A 20,965-nucleotide genomic window follows, 5' to 3' on the forward strand; every position below is an offset into this window, starting at 1 on the left:
CTGGGCTGCCGGGGTGTCAGGCTCACCCAGAGGGAGGGAAGTCTCCCAAGAGATGCTCTGAGACTTGAGGGCAGGAGGGTATCGGGCCCTCAGCAGCCCAGACGGCCGAGGGCCCAAGGAGAAAGCTGGGCTCTTTGGGGGGGGGGGGGGGGTGGGGAGGGAAGCAGGACGACCCAGAGTTCCCAGGTCTCGGGAAGGCTGGGCTTTCTGCCCTGCCCACGCCAGCCCCGGGCCAGGGAGGAAGCAGCCTTTCCACCTCCCAAGGCAGGACCCTGCCCGCGGTCACCATCCAGTAGAAGGGCAGGCTCCGCATGCCAGACATGTCACTCGATGCCATCCTGGAAGCCCTGTTTCAGATGAGGACACTGAGGCCCAGGGCAGAGACCTAACTTTCTTAAAATTGGGGGGCCAAGTTTCTGATGTCGACTTGTGTGATTTGGAAGCTGCCAAAGTCCTGGTTGCCCGAGCACGGTATGGAGGGCCAGGCGCGGCCCCGCAGGGTATCCCTTGGGCAGGGCTCACCCCTCGGTCCCTACCCTCCCCCCCCCGCATCAGGATGAGAGGGGCTGCAAGGTGAAGAGAACTTAGAAGTACAGTTGTCCCCAAGTCTGGGCATAGGCCACTTGGCCTCTTCTTCACAAGGCCTGGCTCCGTCTTGGGGAGTTGGGGCTTGGGCCCAGGGTAGGGGTGATGGTAGCCAGGCCGCCCCCTCTCACTCCAGTGCCCCCCATCCCCTATACCCAGAGGCACTCCTGCCCCAGACCGGCTTCCGGAGCAGGTGACACCTGGACAGGGGGCCTTTCTCCAGCACCTGGGCCTGAGGGTATCTGGGCCAGGTTTCCTACACTGTCTTCACTCCATCCCTCCATCTGTCCATCAGAGCTGAGCTTCTGCTCTGTGCCCGCACTGGGTGGCAGAAAGGCATGAGCCCTGTGCTTGCCCTCCAGGGCCCATGCCTAGTGGGGCTAGAGAAGCAGTGTGGGGAGAGAGCATGACAAGGGGGACTGTCCCCTGGCCTGCCCGGGTGCTCCCAGCTAGCCAAGGCGGAGAGCCTTGGCTCCCTCTGCTCTCTCCCCTCCCTTGGAGGGCTGCCCGCCCCCCACAAGGGCCCCTCCCCCTGACCTCCTGCGGGCAGGGCCAGAGGTTCAGGGCCCGGGCTCCCCTGAGCGCTGGAGGCGAGAGCCCCCCAGATGGCGGCGGCGTGGGTCACGAATCGCTGAGGTTTTCCTTTTCCGAGCAGCGCGTTTCCCTAAATTGTCTTTGACTGCGTGCATGGGTAATGAAAGTTTATGCCCTTGTTAGAAGGACAGGCGGCCAGTTCCAGTTAGAACTGGGGCTGTCTCCCTGCCAGCCCCCCGCAGCCCCCCTCCCCAGCAGGAGAGGGAGCAGGAGCACAAGTGTGTGTGTGCGTGCGCGCGCGTGCCCGCACACCCTTCCCTGGTGGATGAGAAGGCTGTTAGGGGAAGGGAGAGGGGACAGGGAAAAAAAGAAAAAAAAAATTTCCATATTTGTGTAAGTTGCTTTAAAAGCATTTTATCATGTCATAAAAAAGGGAAAGTACTCTCAGAAATTGATCCTCTCCGCCAGCCCATTGGACAGAAGGACGTTGGGATGTTAATGGCCATCCTGCTCCAGGGTGGCTTATTAAAAAATTTATACATAAATGCTTAAAATTGCATAAATTATTTAAAAAAAACCAACAAAGTAAGCAATTTGAATTCCCTCTTTTCCTCCTCTTCGCTTGGTCCCCCTTCTGCGACCCCCCTTTTCCAGCCCCTCATCGCGGTCCTCCTGGTCCCAGGGTCCCCCCCTCCCGGGCCCCCATCCTCGGGGCTCTCCCCCCCCCCACCCGCTTCTTCCACTTCCCACCGCACCCCTAGCACCCTCCGCCCTGCCCTCCTCTGGGGTTTCCCAGCCTCACCCACAATTTAACGGAACAGCCGGCCCACCACCAAACACTCACATGCACACGCACTAATAAAAACACCACTAATAATGCCCCAAATCGCGAAATTAAATATTAAGGCCAGAGGAGGCGGACGTGGAGCGGTGCCGCTGCCTCCGTAGCCGAACTTGGAGCTGATGAGTGTGTTTCTCACAGGCGTGGAATGTCACCCACACATCCCGGAGACTGGAGTGGGGAGTTTTATGATGGTTTTTCATTGATTTGTTTCCCCAGCGCAGCTGCCGACCTCTATTGAGGGACAAACATAATCAGCACTGACGCAAATTAGATGGTTATTCGTTTTGAAAATTGACAGAAAAACAATAAAAAAGATGAAATGCTCCCAAATCAATAGATATAATGAAATTCAAATAATCCGAGAGATGAGGTCTCCATGGCAACTGATAATGTGGAAAAGAAAACAATTTAATAAAGGACAGACACACTTTGAAAACAGATTGGGCCCAGGGAGGGGGGCGGGCTGGCGGGCGGAGGGCTGGAGCGGGCTGGCGAGTGAAGGATCACTGTCCGTCCCAAGGACACCCGCCATAATTAAGCGAGGCTTTCGGCCCCAGAAAGTGCAGATTCAGGTTTTAATACACAAAATTATTTCAGGAGCAGTGAATCGGAAAGTCGTTTGTAATGACCTTCCTGAGAGGCCCGGGCGCGGGGCATGTTGGAGGCTGGGCGGCCGGGCCGGCTGAGTTATGGCATATTTGTGTTTTTATAGTGCGGAGGGGAGGGGGTGGGGGGGAGGGGGGGAGAAGGTTAAACAGTATTTACAGCTCAGTTGTTTTCAGAGAGGAAAGAGAAATAGAGTTCACGGGAGATGCGGCGGGCAGGCGGGCGGGTGAGCCAGGAGGCCTCCGGGGCGAGGTGGGAGAGGTGGGCCCCGGGCAGGCCTTCCACCCTGGGGCTGCCTTGCCTTGTCTTGGGGATCCACAGAGGGTGCCAGGGGAGGCCTGTCCCACTCGGGTGCCTGGTGTGGCCCAGCTGGTGGGTCCTTCCAGGCCTGGGGCCCTCTCTGGGGATGGGGTGGGAGCCTGTGTCCGAGCTCTGTGCGCCCGGCCGCACGTACTCCGGTCAGAAGGTGGGGTGTTCCTGCGGAAGAGCGGCTCTGGACGCCCAGCTAGCCTCAGCACCCTCCGAGGCAGCCGGCCGCTCCTTTGGACGGGGCTACCCTTCTTGAGCCGCGTGTTGCGTCTGGGGTGTGCCCGGCCTCGGGCACGGCTGGTGAATACCTAGGGACCGCAGCATGCCCCGCTGCGGGGGCCTGCAGCCCACAGCCTCCCTGCCTCTTTCCTCTGGCTCCACCTCCCTGCCGAGGGCTCACCTTGGGCACACAAAAGGGGAAAGCTCGGTCCTTTGGGTTTGCAGTGGCAGGGGCCACAGAGAGGGGAGGGGACCAAGCAGAGACGCTCCACAGCCCTCGAGAGCCACTTGGCTGGCCAGGGCAGCTCAGGCACGAGAGCCCGGCCCTGGGGGCCCTTTGGAGGCTCCCCTCCCTCAGGCTCCGACTCCCTTTCGGCCGCGGGAACCCTGCTGGTGCTGTGTTACCGTGACCACACTCGGCGTTGCCAGTTTCCGGGCCGTTCTGCATGTGCACGTGTGAATTATAATATGATTGTACAAACACGGAGACGCCCGAGTGTGCGCGCGCGTGCACGGTCTGTGTGTGTGCCGTATGTGTGTGTTTTAAATCTCCCCTGGGTGGTAACTCTTTTTTTCTCCCCTTCCTGTTTGGCTGTGACCTGGGGGAGATTGATAGCCAGCCTGTGCGGTGGATGTTAACAGTTCCCCTGATTTATAGAGTTACTTACGCTAAGTGAGGCCACTTAGACGCGTCTGGATAGTAAACCTTTTAACTGGACTAAAAAATCATAATAAATAAATAAACAAAGGGGGGCAAGTAGGGCCCAGCAGCCTGGCCCCCCCACTTCCCGTCTTAGAGCTGTTGGGGACCAGGGGGCCTGGCTGAGAGTCCCGGGGAGCAGTGACCACTCTCCTACCTACACAAGCTGGGCGGCCCTTCTGTTCTGAGCTGGGAGGGGAGGGCTCAGGCCCAAGAGAGAAGGACACCCTTTCCTATGGGACAGGTCTTGGCTGGGGTAGGGGGTCACAGCTGGAGGAGATAGGGGAGTTAACACAGAAATTGGCTGGTGGGGCAGGTGAGGAGAGAGGTGGGAAGGATGGTCGGGGAGCTTGGGGGGAGCACGTGTCTCTAGGGACCCTTCCTTGCTTCCCAGACTCGCTGTTCCTGTGGCACCTGGACTTTTCACCACAGTGATTACGCTTATGGTGACTTGAACATCTGTCCCCTTGTCTAAATTGAGCTGCCCGTGGTGGCAGGAGCCAGGACAGTCTGTCTTGCTCTCATGCTGTCCTCAGGATTGAGCCCAGGGCCTGGCCTGTAGAAGGAGCTCAGAGGGTGTCTTGAATGAACATAGATGCATCACTTGAAAACTGGGGCCTGTCAAGTTCAAGTTCTTAGGGATGGCAGGGTGGAAGCTCCGACATTGCCACCACCCCAATTGGGAGGCTGGGGAGCGGGGAGGGGGGCGTGTGGGGTGTTAGACCGTGGCCTTGGGCGTCCGAGCCCCATGGGAGTCCGATTCCAGCACTGACACTGAGTGACCGTGGGCAGTTACCAATCTCACCAGGCTCTCTCTGCTTCCTCATCTGGAAATGGGGACAGGTCAACAGCCTCATGGAGATGTTGGGGGGGGGGGTGTCACTGAAGTTGACATCAGGAAGTGTTCAGCACGGTCTCCGGTACAGGGGAGGTGTTCAGAGGGTGCCAGCCGCCCTGTCACTCTGGGCCGTGCCACAGGGCGGCCACCAGTGGCCTGGCAGTGTCTGTGGCCCCTGAGCTGCCTGGCAGCAGGCAGGGGGGCCCCGGAGCATCCCTACCCCAGGGGACCGGTGCCTGGCCCCTGCCTCCCCACCTCCTGATATACAGCGGGCATTAGGCTGCCCAAAGGGGACACTGCATCCTTAGGAAGAAATATGTCCTCATTTTTCTTAAACACCGTTTCCACTGAGTGAAATGTTTAGAAGGGACGCACAGGGAGAACTTTATTTCCTACCAGGGAGTTCAGAGCCACCAGGCAGAGCCCATAAAGCACCCGGAGCCTGGTAGCTGACAGGCCGCCCGGCCCCGAAACACATTACTCACAAGTGGGGGGGGGGCTGCTGCCAGGCCTGCCAGGCCCCCAGGGACTGCCCCCCCACCCAGGGCAGAACAAGCAACTTCGAGCCCCAGGCAGTGGGCACTGGGCACTGGAGCCTCTCGACCCCTTGACACAGGCTGCCCGGGGCAGGGGAGGGTCTGGCCTCAACCTGGCAAGGAGGTGGAGCCATTCCAGCCACCCCCGACCCCTTCATCCCCAGAGATCAGGGACAGGGGGCCCAGGTGCGGTGGTAGGAGCCCCCCTGTCTCCCCCATAACTGGCAGGAGCCCTGGCCTTCCCCAGCCTTTGGAGGGAGTGATGAGGTTCCTGCCATAACGGGCCCTTCTCCCGAGGCCCTCCCTTCATTTGATTTCTGAAGCTGGCTGATTTGAATATTTATAAATATCAGTAAATTATTTATTGTAGCAATCTGCTGCACCATTTTACCCATCGCAGTTAACACTTTAGGGGGCTCCGTGTTATGGGAACCAGGAGAGGGAGTGAGGAGGAGATGGGAAGAGAGGCCTGGGACTTCCTAGAGCCCACCCAGAAGCCTTAACTGGGGACACGGTGGCTGCCCAGCTCCTGGCAGAGCCCGGGCCCCTTGTGAGCCTGGGCTCTGGGTGTCTTCACGGCTCCAGGATCAGTTGCCTCTTCTGTCAAATGGGATGATGACAGTGCCTGCTTCACGGGGTCATCACGAGGCATCAGGAGACCGTACCTGGAGATGTGCATGGTCTGGTTTTTGCCCCTCCTTTCCTCCACCCTGAGCAGGATCTGTTCAGCTTACACAGGAGAACTGCTTGCAGGGGGCTGGTTGAGTTTGGAGCCCTGGGAGAGGAGGTCGGAAGACCTGGGAAGGGGTCGTTTGTTGCTGAGTGGACAGCCTGCCCCCAGCCCAGCCCCCCAGCCTCTCTGGTGTCCCCTCTTTCTTCTGGCCCCAGTGAAGTTTCCTGGTCTTGGGATCTTGTGCCTAGAGGTGCACCACACCTGCTTGCTTGTCCCTCTCAGGGCTCAGCTGCCTTCTTCCAGGTCCTTGCTTGCCAGAACCCTCTCGCCTTACAGTCCTGTGGCCCTTTCCCAGGGCGGGAGCCTGCCTGGGGCCCTTTCACCAACAAGCGGGAGAGCCAGGCTATGCCCTCATGCTGTGCCACCTCCTGGGGCTCACCCACTGATGCGGAGGCACCGGGGCCAGAGACTAGAAGCTAGGAGAGCCCTTGGGCCGGCTGCCCACGTGCGGGTACCCGTCACTCCGTTCCCCAGTTTCCCCTGTTTCCCCCAGCCTGACTGGGGCTCACCTCCGCTGCCCCGCCCCTTGCCTCCTTTCTGGAGCCCGGCCCTGGGTAAGCGGTGCAGGACTCCCCTCGCCTTCCCACCCCCTGGCCCAAGCCTGCCTCCTGGGCAGTATTGTTCCCAGAGGAAGTGTCCAGTGTAAATAGAGCAGCGGGCAGGCTGGTGGCGGGAAGGAGATGAAAGGGGCAGTGACAGGGCCGGGGACGGATGGCTTCCTCCCATTGAGGCCCGGCCACGGCGTTTATATTTTAGGGAAGAAAGTCGGGGGAATGTTTACATGGACAGGAGCCTGGGGTCAGACCACGAGGGGGGTAGTCTGTATGTCCCAGCGCCCTGATGGAGGGGGAGGGGAGGAGGACCCCACGGAGTGGGCCGGAAGGCGGATGGGCGAGCAGCTCGGACCTTGGCTCCTTCATACTCCCCACCCGCTGCCCTAGCCTCTGCCTCCTGCCCTGCACCCCAGGCCCACACGCCTTCTCCACCTCTACCCCTGGGACCGGCAGTAGAGTCAGAGGGAGGGCAACATCTGGAAGGCAGGTGGGCTGGGGCAGAGCGGCAGCTGGAGGGCAGGTGTGGGGGGTGTAGGCGGAGCAGAGGGGCCTGTGGGCGGGGGGTGGGCCCTGGGTGCACAGCTGCATCACAGCTGGTGGGGGCCCAGGAGGGACCGAGCCAGGCACACGCCGGAGAGAAGGAGGGGGTGGGCTGGCCTGGGTGGGCCCAAGTGCCTCGAGGCTCCAGGATGGGTGGGAGCCCAGGGAGGGGGTGTCACCAGCAGCAAGTGCAGCCCTGGGAGTTTCTGCTTCCCTCTTCCTTGGGATAAATATTTATAGATCCATTTGCTGTCTCCCTTACACACTTGGCTGCTTACCTCCTGGTAAAAATAGAGCAGGCTCCCCCACTCTCCCCTTCCCGTCCCCACCAGGGCAGGGGACCAAGGGGGCCAGGTGAGGCCTGCTCCCTGTAGGTCTGCTGGAGCAAGCTTGGTGTCGTGCAGCCTGGCAGCTGGCCCAGAGGTTGGGTGGGATGCTGTGACTAGGGGAACCATCACTGAACTTTGGAGAACCCACATCAGCACTTGGAGACCTGGGTGTGGGCGGCACAGACTTGGAGATGCGGATGAACTTGGGCAGAGTAGGCCCATGGCCTGGGCAGGGGTGGGGCCCGGGAGAGCCAGGGCCCCAAGACTGGGCCGACTGGTGTGAGCCAAGCAGACCCTTCTGGGGCAGTCAGCTGGCTGGACTGGGCTGGGGCCGGTGGGTCCCTGGGCCAGGTGAGGCCATACACACTGGCAGCTGGTTTCGAGGCAGGTCTGGGGCCGCTGGGCAGACCACCTGTCTGTACAAGCCGAGTCTCCTTGCGAGACAGGGTCCCCAGGCAGGCAGGGGTGGCCGTCCTGTGTGAACATGCCTGTTGGTGGGCTTTCGTGTGTGGGGGTCCACAGGGTGTTGGTCTATTCCAGGGAAGCCCCTTCTGCCCATGGCCCTGGAAGCCGAGCCCCTGCCCTCACTCGGCCTTTTGACCAATGTGGGTGGAGACTCAGACACACCCATTCCTCTGCTGGGGGACACACGAGGGAGCCCTGCCACTGAGAGGCTCCCGCGGGGCCCCCTGTGCTCAAATCGGCTGAGGCTGTCTGCCATGCACACCGCAGGGTCTGGCACACGATAGGAGCCAACTAAACGGACAGATGGAAAGGTGGAGGACAGGCAGACATATACACAAAATGTGTATGTGTGTCCACCCTTGGCCTTGGTGGCAGGTCCCAGGCTGTGTGGTGAGTGGACCCGCCGTGTGCTCCCGACCCTGGACCCCTGGGCGCCCCCGCTCAGCAGCCGTGAGGGAGGTGGCGAGACCCCGGCAGCCGCGTTAAAGGAGTTTCTGTCGGGCTGCTGTGTCGTTCAGGAACAGCAACTGCAGCTTCTGGGCCTTCTGTTGGGGATCTAAGAAAGCCCAGCCTGTTCCAGCTGTGGCTTCTCGGGGCTGGGAAGTGGGCTTTCTGGAGTCAGCCAGGCCTCCGAGGGAAGGAGCTGTGGCTGTGGCAGAGAGGGCAGAGTGGGATCCTCGGACAAGGATGAGCGGTTCTTGGAAACACTGTGAGCAGTTCTGCCCTTGAGTGGCCCTGATTGAGGCTTGAGGAAAGGAAATGGCCAGAGAAGACAAAAGAGGGGAGTGAGGAAAAGCGGAGGCCTTCAGAGGGCCCTCGGCGGCCGGGAGAACAGGAAGAGATGCCACGGCTCTCCAGTGAGCAGAAGTAGGAGTCAGGTGGGGTCCAGGGACCAAGTCTGGCGGGGGGTTGCCAGGGACGAGACACTCAGAGGGGGAAGGGTCCCAGCCACCAGTGGCCGGGACAGTAGGGCAAGAGGCTGGCTCGGGCCGGTCCCTGGCTCTGGGTGGTCTCCTCCCCACGGGGCAGGCCACGGCGGGGCTCGGTGTGTGCCCGCCTTGAGCGCCCGCCTTGAGTGCCCACCTCTCAGAAGAGGAATTTAGGGCCAAGCAAGTGTAGGGAACGCTTCCGGGAACCAGGTGCTGAGAAGCCTGCCCCTCGTGTTTGAGGAGTCGTTCATTCATTCGTTCGTTCATATGTTCATTTCCAAACCGTCCTGAACCACCCAGTGCACGCCGGCCTCGGTGCCAGGCTCTAGGGATGGAGCACTGGGCGAGCAGGGCCGCTGGAGCTCACAGTCTGGTGAGGGGCGCAGACATCCTCCCCCCCCACCGCTGCCCCCAGCCAGGGGCAGTGTGAGGAAGGTGGGATCCGGAAAACCTAGGGCCTAGTGGGGGGGGGGGGGGTTGGCCGCCAAGGTGGTGGCCGCACCCTCTGACCTCTCCCTCCACCCCCGCAGCTGAAGGCACCCGGTGCACCGACCCGCCCGCAGGCAAGCCCGCGATGGCGGCCAAGCGCAAAGGCGGCCTGAAGCTCAACGCCATCTGCGCCAAGCTGAGCCGCCAGGTGGTGGTGGAGAAGGGGGCAGAGGCGGGCCCTCAGCCCGAGGGCAGCCCGCTGCGGCCACGGGACCGAGAGGCCGGCGTGGCCCGGGGCGTCCGCAGCGAGGAAGACAAGAGGCGGGCGGTGATCGAGAAGTGGGTCAACGGCGAGTACAGCGAGGAGCCCGCGCCCGCGCCCAGCCTGGGGCGGATCGGCCGCGAGGGCCTGGAGCTGCCGCCCGAGGGCGTCTACATGGTGCAGCCCCAGGGCTGCAGCGACGAGGAGGACCACGGCGAAGAACCCCCCAGGGATGGCGGCGGAGGCGCGGAGGAGAAGGAGTCTGACGGGGCGGCCTCCAAGGACGACAGCGGCCCCAGTACCAAGCAGGCTTCGGGTAGGTGCCTGAAGCCCCGGACAGACAGCCGCACGGACAGATGGCATAGCCCGTGGCGGGGCGGGCAGCAGGGAAGGAGTAGGGGGTCCGCAGAGCGTGCCCGCTTCCCCCACTCGTGCTCCGTGTCCCGGCACCTCATCCAGCCCCACGAGGCCTGGGGCCGAGGTACTGGCGCGAACAGGGAAGACTTGCTCAGGGCGGGAGGGAAGCGCTCCAGGTGTGAGCCGGGCTGGGGGCGGCTGTGAGCATGGGGGGCCTGAGGAGGTGAGGGATGGCTGTGCGGACCGTGGGACTGTGTCTCCACCCCTGCATCACAGGAGCCTGCGGGGTCAGCCCTAGAGCCACAGGAGCAGAGCTCCGGGATAGACCTGTTCTGGCAGCCTCCTCCCCTGCCCCTTCCCGGAATCCTTCTCCTTCCCAGGGACCCCGGCTCTGCTAGGCAGGACCTCTCAGGGGCGAGGCACAGGGCCTCAGGATGGCTCAGCCCGGCCCGCAGATCCCGTTACAGCCACCTGCCCCGGACGCGCTCCTCTGGCTGACCTCTTTCCCACGAGGTGGCTGAGGCCTGGCTTTTCTGCTGTCTCCTTGTCCTTATGACTCACAGCAGCCCCGAGCTTCTCACACTCCAGGGAGGGAGGGCCTGCGGTTTTGGGTGGAAGGGGGTCACCGTGGCTAGGATGGAACCCCGGGTGCGGGGCCTTTTCTCCAGCTCCTAGCCTCCTTCTCAGGGCTGTGCCCGGTGCCCCGAGCCTCCCCTGCCTGCTCCCCTATCCCCTTCCCCCTGCAGCGAGGGGCGCATCTCCTCCCTGCGCGGGGAGCCCTGCGCAGCCACATAATTATGCATATAAGATATAAACAGAGCTGTTTAATTATCCTTCGCCACATCAGTGACAGAGTAATTAACAAACATTGCAAGATCAATGAGGAAAAGTGTGACCTTCAGTTTCCTCTGATAGGAAAAGCCCTTGCCGTTCCCAGACACAAGGTGATTGTGCTGAGCCAGAGGAGAGGGAGGGACGGGGACAAGGGCCGCTGTCCCATCAGGGGCCCGCCCCACCCCCTCCCAGGCCCAGCCCTGCCCTGACCCCTGCCTTCTCTCACCCCAAATGGAGAGCTGGGACAGTAGGAGGCAGGACTGGGACTGCCAGTGGCCTCGTGACCTGGGCATCGCCCCGTCTGACACCTGGGGCAGCCTGCTCAGCCCTGGGCACCAGAGGAAACCAGCTGGAGCCCTAGCCACCGCCAGGCTCAGACCACCTTCTCTGGGCCAGGGGGCTCAGGAATGCAGGCCTCTGGGCTGCCTCAGACCCCCACCCAGCCCCCTCCCTCCTCTAAGCTGCCTGCCCTTCAAAGCCTTCTGTCTCTCTGCCATATATAGTGAGGGCTCAGCTGCCTCCTGCTATTTTTAGCCCCTTTCCCTGGTCCCTGAGCCACTGAATCTAGCAGCCAGAGCCCCCTCCTCCCAGGCTGGGCCCCCAACCCCATGTAGCTTGAGGTCAGGACAGTGGCCCACCGGCCACCCCGTCCCAGGGAACAGCCATCTGTTGGCTCCCGGGGTCACTCTGCCCACCTGGGGTACCAGGTGCCACCTGTGACTGTCCTCTTCCTACACCGACCCGATAGGTTGCGATGAGGGTTGGGAGGCGACCCTCATCTGCCACCCTGCTGGGGTCCTGGGCCTCCCACCCCTTCTTCAGCCATGCCTTCCCCCTGGCTGTGCTGTTAGGACTCCCAGCCTGGGGCCCTGCTGCTCTGAGTGAACGTGCCCGACTTTGCGGGCTCAGACAGGAATGGAGAAAACATGTGTGTCCCTGGGGCCCATGTGGGTCTCACCCTCCTATGTGCGCCCACCCCGATCCAGGCCAGAGCCCATAGTAGGTGTTTCGTGAGTGTTCTGCACGAGAATGAGTAAGCCTGTGTGTGCTGGGGGGTCACACATCTGCTGTGGCAAAGGTCATGTGTGCAAGGACGTGGGGCTCCAGAGAAGAACCCCAGGCAGAATGGGATCATCTTGCCTCCGCCATCCTGAGGCTCATCCTGGGCAGATGGGTGTGGGGTTTGGGTGGTTCGTGTCCATGTGTGTGTGTTTGTGGGGTTGGGAAGGTAGCTAGGGGATGTGCGTGTATGTGTGTGTGTGTGTGCGTGTTTGCTCACGTCCCTGTGGGGAGGCCGCTCCCGGATCTCTGTGTGCCCCGGAGTGAACACAGGTAGATCCTGTACACAGGCTGTCCTCGGTCCCCTGCCTGGGGCCAGTAGGGCCAGCCTCCCAGGCAGACTCTCCTCAGGGTGGCCACCTTTATGAGCGGGCACGAGGATGACGGGGAGGTTCGTAGGACTCCTCACGTCATAATTCTTGACTGGGGCAAGGGGCCTCGAGTGAGTCTGAACAAATGCTTTGGCAAGGCCCCTGCCCCCTCAGCCTTGTGGTCTGGGACCCTCAGTATGTGGGGGGCCGGTGGAGCCGGGGGGCCAGCTCCTGGTGAGGCCTGGGGTAAGCCCTCTACGTCCCAGGGATGAGGGCCTGTGTGTCTGCTTGTGGGGGTCAGGGAGAGTCCTCCAGACAGGCTCAGCCAGGCCCACCCCCAACCCTCAGCCCCTGGGGTCCCTCCTGACTGCCCAGCTGCCGGCCCACATCCTTACCTGTCCCCAGCCCCCGTGTCACCCCACCCTTGGGAGGCAGGTTGGGATCTGGCCTTACTTCCAGTAAAGTGACTTCTCTTTCATATTAGGCCAAGGCGAGAGAGAGGAGACATTTATGAAACTTTGTTTAATGTACTGAAAAGCCATCGGCCAGAACATTTAGGAAATTGATTTTCCTGGCATTGATGAACTCGTTTTATTTTACCCCGGTATTAATTACTTTTTTTTTAAACAAATTAATTTAAGAGTCGTAAAACCTAACAAGTGAGCCAAATGTCCATAGATCATGTCGTGCTCCGCCCCCTCCCCATGCCAGCCTCCTCCCTCTGTGGGTGGGGGCTCACGGGGAGGGGGTGCCCCCTGTCCCTTGGCTACCCTGCTCCCTCCCAGAGGTGACCGGCCTCTCCCCACTGCTGCAGGAGAGGCCTCCTCACTCCGGGACTACGCGGCTTCCACTATGACCGAGTTCCTCGGCATGTTTGGCTACGATGACCAGAACACGAGGGACGAGCTGGCCAGGAAGATCAGCTTCGAGAAGCTGCACGCAGGCTCCACCCCCGAGGTGGCCACCTCCTCCATGCTGCCCGCCTCCGAGGATGCCCTCAGCAAGCGGGCGCGCTTCTCCAAATACGAGGAGTACATCCGCAAGCTCAAGGCCGGCGAGCAGCTCTCCTGGCCGGCCCACGGCACCAAGGCCGAGGAGCGGGCGGGCAAGGACGTGGTGGGGCCCCTGCCCGGCCTGCGGCTGCCCAGCAGCACGGCGCACCTGGAGACCAAGGCCACCATCCTGCCCCTGCCCTCACACAGCAGCGTTCCCATGCAGGGCCTGGTGGCCCGCACCTCCAAGTACGACTTCTTCATCCAGAAACTGAAGACGGGCGAGAACCTGCGGCCCCAGAACGGGAGCACCTACAAGAAGCCATCCAAGTACGACCTGGAGAACGTCAAGTACCTGCACCTCTTCAAACCCGGGGAGGGCAGCCCCGACATGGGCGGGGCCATTGCCTTCAAGACGGGCAAGGTGGGGCGCCCCTCCAAGTACGACGTCCGGGCCATCCAGAAGCCGGGCCCCGCCAAGGTTCCGCCCACCCCCAGCCTGGCTCCTGCACCCCTCCCCAGCGTGCCCAGTGCTCCCAGCGCCCCTGGGCCAGGGCCCGAGCCGTCTGCCTCCCTGCCCTTCAACACTCCCGAGTACCTGAAGTCGACCTTCTCCAAAACAGACTCCATCACCACGGGGACCGTCTCCACTGTCAAGTAAGGGCGCCCATCCTGAACTCGGGACTAGAGTAGCCACTTCTCTGTCCCTGAAGCCCATGCTCGTGGACGCATCCACTCGTACTTGTACACATCCACCGTGCGGCCAGCTTAATACACGCACTGGCTCTCACATGCTCCTGCACATGCGCATGCCTGCGTGTGCACACACGTGTAGACACACACACACACACACACACGGCCTGCGTAACCACCCATGCCCAGCACGCGACACATCTTGCAGTGTGCACACGCGCGTCACACGTCAGGTATTCCCGTGCATGTGCTCATCTGCTAACACGCGTACCAGGGACTGCTGTAACCCCCATTTGCCAGTGACAGGCTTTCTGTGCCTCAAATGCAGCCTTGGGGTTGGCTGGGAAAGCCTTAGTCTGGGGTTAGGGCTCTGGGCTCCAAGCCGGTCACCGTGGCTCCCAGGTTCAGGGCCTGGGCCGTGGGGAAGGCAGCAAGAGAAGGCAGGAGTCTGGGGGCACACTCATCGCTAACCCCCAGGCAACGGTCAGATTATCTGTGGATCAATTGTGTGAGGTTCCCACACTCCCTTCCCCCTTGAGGCAGAGCCAAAAACCTGGAGCAGATCTAGGGAGCTGCCCGCTGGCCTGGGAGGGGGGCTTTTCTGATCAAATGACCCCACCTTCTCTTGCTCCTTCCCCAGTGGTCTTCCCAGCATCCTGCTGACTCGGGGAGAGTCAACGGGGGCCAGGCCCCAGCTTCCAAGGCTTCCTACCTAGGCCCGTGCCAGCTTGGGATGGCCCGGCCCTTGCCAGAGTTGGGCTAATTGAACCTGTGCCCAGGTTCCGCCAAAGGGCTTTCCAGTCCCACCTTGAGGGCCTCAGAGCACAACAGAGCAAGAGAGGGAAGGGCCAGGGCCCCAGGACAGGGAGCTGCCCCCTAGACACTTCTGGGGTGTGAAGTTACCCCTGTCGGCTAATCGGCTGTGCCCTGTGTGTCTCTCGCCAGGAACGGATTGCCCACAGATAAACCAGCTGTCACCGAAGATGTAAACATTTACCAGAAATATATTGCCAGGTAGGCCCCTGGGGAGGAGACTGCCCTGGAGAGGTGGTGGGATGGGGCCAGGAATGCCTGGGGACCCTGGGACCGCAGGCCCATCTGACCGCTAGTGCCCGAGTGCCTACTGCTTCCCTACCTCTATGCGCCCATGCCCTCAAATTCCCCGGAGGGACTGCGTCCCATCTCAGCCCCTGCCCCTTGATATGACCTGGGCCACACGCCCTGAAGCAGCTTGTACCCTAGGCGGGGCCAGGGTGCCCAAAGGGGCCTGATGGCAGGGCCTGGCCACAGGTGAGCACTGAGCTCCCGCCACGGCTCATACAGAGTCTGGGGTGGGATTCAGGCCAACGTGGAGCCGCTGGGGATGAGAGGAGGTGTGCGCAATTATCCTCTCTGACATGGCCTCCGTGTGCTCCCTGGGCCGGGCCTTGACCCTCACCTCCTGACCGCAGACCTGCCCTCTTACACTTTTAAGGCCACACGGTGGGTGGGTAAAGAACCTTCGCCTCGATGGAGGCCCCCAAATCCGGCCCCTTGCTGCCAACACCCGATGGGGCAGCCCAAGGGGCGAGCTGTGCCCCAGCCTGTGTCTTTCTGCTGATCTTCTAGGTTCTTCCTGTCCCTCTCTGTCTTTTCAGCTTTGTTCCAATCTCTTTATTATTATTATTATCATTATTATTAGTGCCTTAGCAGATGGCCTTTTTGGCAGCTTCAGCTTAAATATTTATTTGCAAGTGGTTCTCCCTTTACAAAGGGGTCTCTCCCTCTGTCTCTCTCTGTCTCTGTGTGTGTGTGTGTGTGTGTGTGTGTGTGTGTGTGTGCACGCGTGTCCCACAGTCTGAGGCCAGCCTCCTCCCCAGTTGTCCTAGCAGGCTCTCCCCAGAGCCGCCTCCCAAGGGTAGCCATCGCCGAGCTTGAGAACCACAGCCCAGTGGCACTGGGGCCTGGAGAAGGTCGGGGTTTCTGAGAGGCGGGCAGTGGCCAGGCAGCATGGGGCTCCCGACTGCGGACTTGGCTGGAGAGCTCACTCCCTGCCGCAGGAAGCCAAACAGATGCTGTGCTTTAAAAATTCATAACCCTGGGCCGTTTCAAGTGTCAGGAAAGCCCAGGACAGAGAGAGGCTTTAACACCTCTCAGCAGCGGGGCCCTGGGCTGGCCCAGCCAGTGTCTCCAGCACCTGGCTTCACTCTGGGTGCGGGGCCGGCGGGCGGCACCTGCAGGAAAGGCAGTCACCCTGGGGGCTCCTGCCCTCACCGCCTCATCCCATCCCATCCCAGGCCTCCTCCCTGTCTCTGCTCTGCCGTCTGGCCCGCCCCAGCTTCTTCCTCCCCACCTTGGTGCCAGGCCTGTGTGCCTCACTGAGTCCTCATTCCCGAGGCAGGCAGGACAGGTCTGCAGTTCAGTGGTCCTAGGATTCCCAACAGGCCTGATCACTCACCCTGGCCTCTGCCACTTCACCCCCACAGACCACCTCTGCCCCCCATACCCCTACAAAGGGCTCAGGGCCCCTGAACCCCAGCAGCGCTTCCCCAGGGTATGGGCACATATTTTCTCTGCTGCTCTGGCAGCAGAGTCCTCCCTGGGAAGGGAGGGAAGAGTCCTCCCTGGGGCTGATGCCCAGAGAGGGCTGAGCCCACCCTTCCTCTCTGCAGGTTCTCCGGCAGTCAGCACTGTGGCCATATCCACTGCGCCTACCAGTACCGTGAGCACTACCACTGCCTTGACCCGGAGTGCAACTACCAGGTAGGGCCTTGTGGGCACCAGCCCCGCCCCTGCGGGCTGGCCCATCGGTGGGGGAGCCTCTCGGCAGTGGGACGGGGGTGTTCAGTTCTGCCGAGGCCGCCTGAGCTTAACTCACGCAGACAGAGAACCCAGAAAACTACTAGCCCAACAGGCATTTGATAGGGTCTGGAGCCACCTGCTTCCCTGGGATGATCATTCAAGCTCCCTTCCCTGGGAGCCCCACCCCCCCCCACCCGCACCCCAGGGCCTCGGCACCTTGTCTGACTCTTCTCGGTGTCCTCCTGCCCCGTCTAGTAGATGATAACGCTGAGGGGCAGAGAGATCGTCACTTACGGTCAAAGCCACCTGTGATAAATGCAGAGCAGGTGAACAAGAGCGAATCGCAGCCAGTGTGCCCAGGGCTGTCCCCTCTTGCTCATCAGGGAGCCCAAGCTGGCGGCACAGCCCATAGGTGACACCGGGCAAAATGAGCTGTCCCCTGTCAGAGCCGCTGCCTTAAGGGCCTGGCCAGATTCGTCTCCTCTGCTCCTGGGCGTGAGCGCTGGGAGCCCGGCGGGAGGTCACAGAAGGCCCTGTGGCTCTGGGACTTGGGATTGCTCTGTCTGTGGTCCCCTGTGCTGGCCTGGGCGCCACCCGGCTGCCTCGACCCCAGGCAGGATTATTTCCAGGGAGAGCCAAGTGGGCGGGGGGGGGGGGGGGCAGTGCTCTGGGCGAGGGGCTGGCCCAGGCCCCCGCCAGGCCCCCGCCAACTCGTGCTCTCCTGCAGAGGTTCACGAGCAAGCAGGATGTGATCCGGCACTACAACATGCACAAGAAACGCGACAACTCCCTGCAGCACGGCTTCATGCGCTTCAGCCCGCTGGACGACTGCAGCGTCTATTACCACGGCTGCCACCTCAACGGGAAGAGCACCCACTACCACTGCATGCAGGTGCCAGGGGCAGGGCCACCCAGGGCCCGGGGCCTGGCTCGGGGGCGGGGGGGGCGGCTGCGGGGGGCAGCAGGCGAGCGCAGGGAGTCCTGGGGGCGCGGGCCCGGGCGGTGTCTGGCAGGGCCAGGGCGGGGCCGTCCCCATGGCCATACTTGGTGCGGGTGAAATTCAGGGAGCTGTTTATACAGACCAGCATTTCTCAGGCTTTAACACCAAGGGGAGCGTTGCAAATGGTTCCTGAGGAGGTTTTTGTTTAATTCTCTGTTTTAATGCCACGCCGAGTCTGGGCTTTTTCAAGGTGTCAGGTCCAGGGGGAGCGACTCGGGGTTGCAAATAGCAGCCGCTGCGCCTCCCCCGGCATTTGTCAGGGGGTTGTTATGGGCTCCGTGGAACAACCTGGGCCAGGAGGAGAGGGGGGCTCTCTCTCCGGGCCCTGAGATGGTGCAGACACTGGCACGGCCCAGCCTTCAAGAGTGCTCAGATTCCACGGGTTTTTACTCAATATGGCAACGCTGCCTGCCTTGGCCCAGCTAGGGTGGGGTGGGGAGGGCCCTGTGCCAGGAAGTGTCCACTGAACGAGTCCCTGGGCCGAAGGTGACTGCCGGGCCCCCAGGCCCAGCCCTGCCCACTGCCAGGGGCTTTCGAGACAGAGCCACGGGTTAGGACCCCAAACGCCCCTCGGCGGAACGGGACTCCCACACCTGGCTGTGCCGGGAGGTGCCCGGAGTCCGTGCAGACAACCCAGCCCTCAGCGCAGCCCAGGCCTGCAGGGCCCGGGGGGGTCTTCACAGGCTCTCCACAGCCCAGCTGGATGTTTACAGGGGCCGAAGCTCCCCTGAGCAGGGGGGTCTGTGGCCAGCAGAACCGCGGCTCTGACCTTGGCCCGGAGGTGCCTGGCCTCGGTCCCCCTGACGGCCATTCTGCCCCTGCAGGTGGGCTGTAACAAGGTGTATACGAGCACGTCAGATGTGATGACCCACGAGAACTTCCACAAGAAGAACACCCAGCTCATCAACGATGGCTTCCAGCGCTTCCGAGCCACCGAGGACTGCGGCACGGCCGACTGCCAGTTCTACGGGCAGAAGACCACGCATTTCCACTGCAGGTGAACGGGGAGCCCACCAGGGAGGCTGCTTGGCCTGGGGGAGGGAGGGGAGGCGGGGAAGTGGGCCCGTGCGGGGCTCGGGGTCCCGCCTCCCGGAGGCCACAGGCACAAGGGTAGGGGGGCCGCCCGGGGGTTCTCCGGGTCCCCCCCCCCCGGGGCCGAGGCGGGAGCCGGGCAGGACCACCTCCGGGCGCCCCCTCCTCCCTGAGGCCCTGCGACAGCCCCTGCCGTGTCCCGTCCAGGCGCCCCGGCTGCACATTCACCTTCAAGAACAAGTGTGACATCGAGAAGCACAAGAGCTACCACATCAAGGACGACGCGTATGCCAAGGACGGCTTCAAGAAGTTCTACAAGTACGAGGAGTGCAGGTACGAGGGCTGCGTGTACAGCAAGGCCACCAACCACTTCCACTGCATCCGCGCCGGCTGCGGCTTCACCTTCACGTCCACCAGCCAGATGACCTCGCACAAGCGCAAGCACGAGCGCAGGCACGTCCGCTCCTCGGGCGCGCTGGGTCTGCCGTCCTCGCTGCTGGGCGCCAAGGACACGGAGCACGAGGAGTCGAGCAACGACGACCTGGTCGACTTCTCGGCCTTGAGCAGCAAGAACTCCAGCCTGAGCGCCTCCCCGACCAGCCAGCAGTCCTCCGCCTCCCTGGCCGCCGCCGCCGCCGCCGCCGCCGAGGCCACGCCCGGTGCCGCCAAGCCGCCCAACAGCAAGATCTCCGGGCTGCTGTCCCAGGGCCTGCCCGCTTCCATCCCGCTGGCGCTGGCCCTCTCCAACTCAGGCCTGCCCACCGCCGCCCCCTACTTCCCTATCCTTCCGAGCCGGGGCAGCGCCTCCTTGCCCGTGGGTGCCCCCGGCCTCCTGGGCGCCGTGTCGTCCGGGGCAGTGGCCTCGGCGGCAGCCGACACACCCGCCCTGGCCGCCTCGGGAGCCGGTGACTCTGCCCCGGCCGCCGCCACCTCTGTCCCGGTGCCCCCCGCCTCCATCATGGAGAGGATCTCGGCGAGCAAGGGTCTCATCTCACCCATGATGGCCAGGCTGGCCGCGGCTGCCCTCAAGCCCTCTGCCACCTTTGACCCAGGTGAGCAGGCCGGGCACTGCCCAGGAAACGAGTGGCTTACGGACCCCGGGAGCCCGCCGCCTCAGATTGCAGAGCAGAGTCGGGGGGTGTTGGAGAGGCGTCTTTCTACTCCTGCACCCACGTCCCCCACGCCCCCAGCCCCCATCTTTGCCTGGTCTCTGCCTCCATCCTGTTTGTTAGCTATTGCGGCTCCCTTGTTCCGGCCTGCCCCCCGCCACCCGAGGCAGCTCTGTTCTCTCATCTGTGAAGTGGGGGCCGTAGGCCTGGCCTCACCGGGAGCCTGTGTGTCCCGGGGCAGCTGGTCCTTACCACTCCGCACCCCCCAGTTGTCACCCTCCCTCATCGCAAGTCCAGCCGCTGATGAGAGGAGTCCCAGATCCCTGCGCCTCCCTAGGGCCCCCCGTGTCACCTGGAGGGGCGTGGGTCCAGCCAAGCAGCAGGTGGCCGCACTTCAGGGATGCTTGGGATCTACACCCGGCCGGCCCCTCGAGGCCGAGGATAACCTTCCAGTGTCTCCCTCTCCGTCAGTGCCGTCTGGTAGAACTTTCTGCCGGAACGGAAATGTTCTGTCCTGTGCTGTCTGGTAGGGCAGCCACTAGTCACCTGTGACTGTTGAGTGCCTGAACTTGGCTCTGTGACCAAGGAACCGGATTTTGGTTGGAATCGCTTTAACTTAAGTCACACCTGGCCAGCGGCTGCCATGTTGGACAACACAGCCAGACCTCCCGAGTCCCACCTCTGGCCTCCCTCTGGCTTACCACGGGGAGTGGTTCTCCTTCTCAACTTTTCTACTCTTTTTAAATGTTTTCTCTGATCTCTGGAATTCTTTGGCTTTCTGTTTACCTGGCTCCTCTCCCTGTTCTCCCCCTTCTCGGTACTTAGCTGAGAACAGTCAGCTGTCACTTCAGCCACTCATTCAGCAACCGCTGGGCTTGCTGAGGGCCAGGCCCCTCACCGGTGCTGGGGACATGGCAGGGAAGCAGAGTCCTGCCTGGTGGTACTGATGGGGCAGTGGGGGTAGCCTGATCCCGGGCACGCAGCCAGGAGGTGGCAAAGTCCAGACTTGGACCTCAGCGGTCCGGCTCCTGAACCTGCGTGCCCTACTCTGCTGTGAGACCGTCTCAAGACCAGGCAGGACGGAAGGTCCCTGCGGCCTAGCCCAGGGGTCTGCCCAGGTCTCCTAGAGGGCCTGCCGGTGCTTGGCAAGGGGGCTGGGCCATTTCCCAGGGGACCTTGGGCAAGTGACTTCAGGGAGCTACTATCCTGTCCCGAGTGGGACGTTCCCATCAGCTGGAAGCGTGGAGGGACCCACCTTCCGTTCCCAGGTGTGAGAGGGATGGCAGGATGCCCAGGGGCCTTGTGCCTCTGGCCAGACGCCTGTGGGCCGGGGTGGGCCCTGCTTTAGGACCACACTGAGCTCAGGGGCCAGACTGTCAAATTCT

The 20,965-nt window shown here is 62.4% G+C and overlaps 1 protein-coding gene across 4 annotated transcripts in view; it reads left to right on the forward strand.

Annotated features, from left to right (window-relative positions):
- CASZ1 (castor zinc finger 1) overlaps positions 1 to 20,965 on the forward strand; it is a 148,237-nt gene that overhangs the window by 112,283 nt on the left and 14,989 nt on the right. For all 4 annotated transcript variants that reach the window (XM_019461360.2, XM_053898980.1, XM_053898979.1 and 1 more), the window contains 7 exons: positions 9,252 to 9,728; positions 12,788 to 13,622; positions 14,604 to 14,672; positions 16,310 to 16,400; positions 17,167 to 17,331; positions 18,264 to 18,436; positions 18,679 to 19,523. In XM_019461360.2, coding sequence (XP_019316905.2) covers positions 9,252 to 9,728; positions 12,788 to 13,622; positions 14,604 to 14,672; positions 16,310 to 16,400; positions 17,167 to 17,331; positions 18,264 to 18,436; positions 18,679 to 19,523 — 2,655 coding nt within the window. The remainder of the gene's footprint in view (positions 1 to 9,251; positions 9,729 to 12,787; positions 13,623 to 14,603; positions 14,673 to 16,309; positions 16,401 to 17,166; positions 17,332 to 18,263; positions 18,437 to 18,678; positions 19,524 to 20,965) is intronic.

Source organism: Panthera pardus, unplaced genomic scaffold (genome assembly GCF_024362965.1).
Source record: "Panthera pardus isolate Hobbes unplaced genomic scaffold, ASM2436296v1 HiC_scaffold_11, whole genome shotgun sequence".
In the NCBI taxonomy this organism is placed as follows: domain Eukaryota; kingdom Metazoa; phylum Chordata; class Mammalia; order Carnivora; family Felidae; genus Panthera; species Panthera pardus.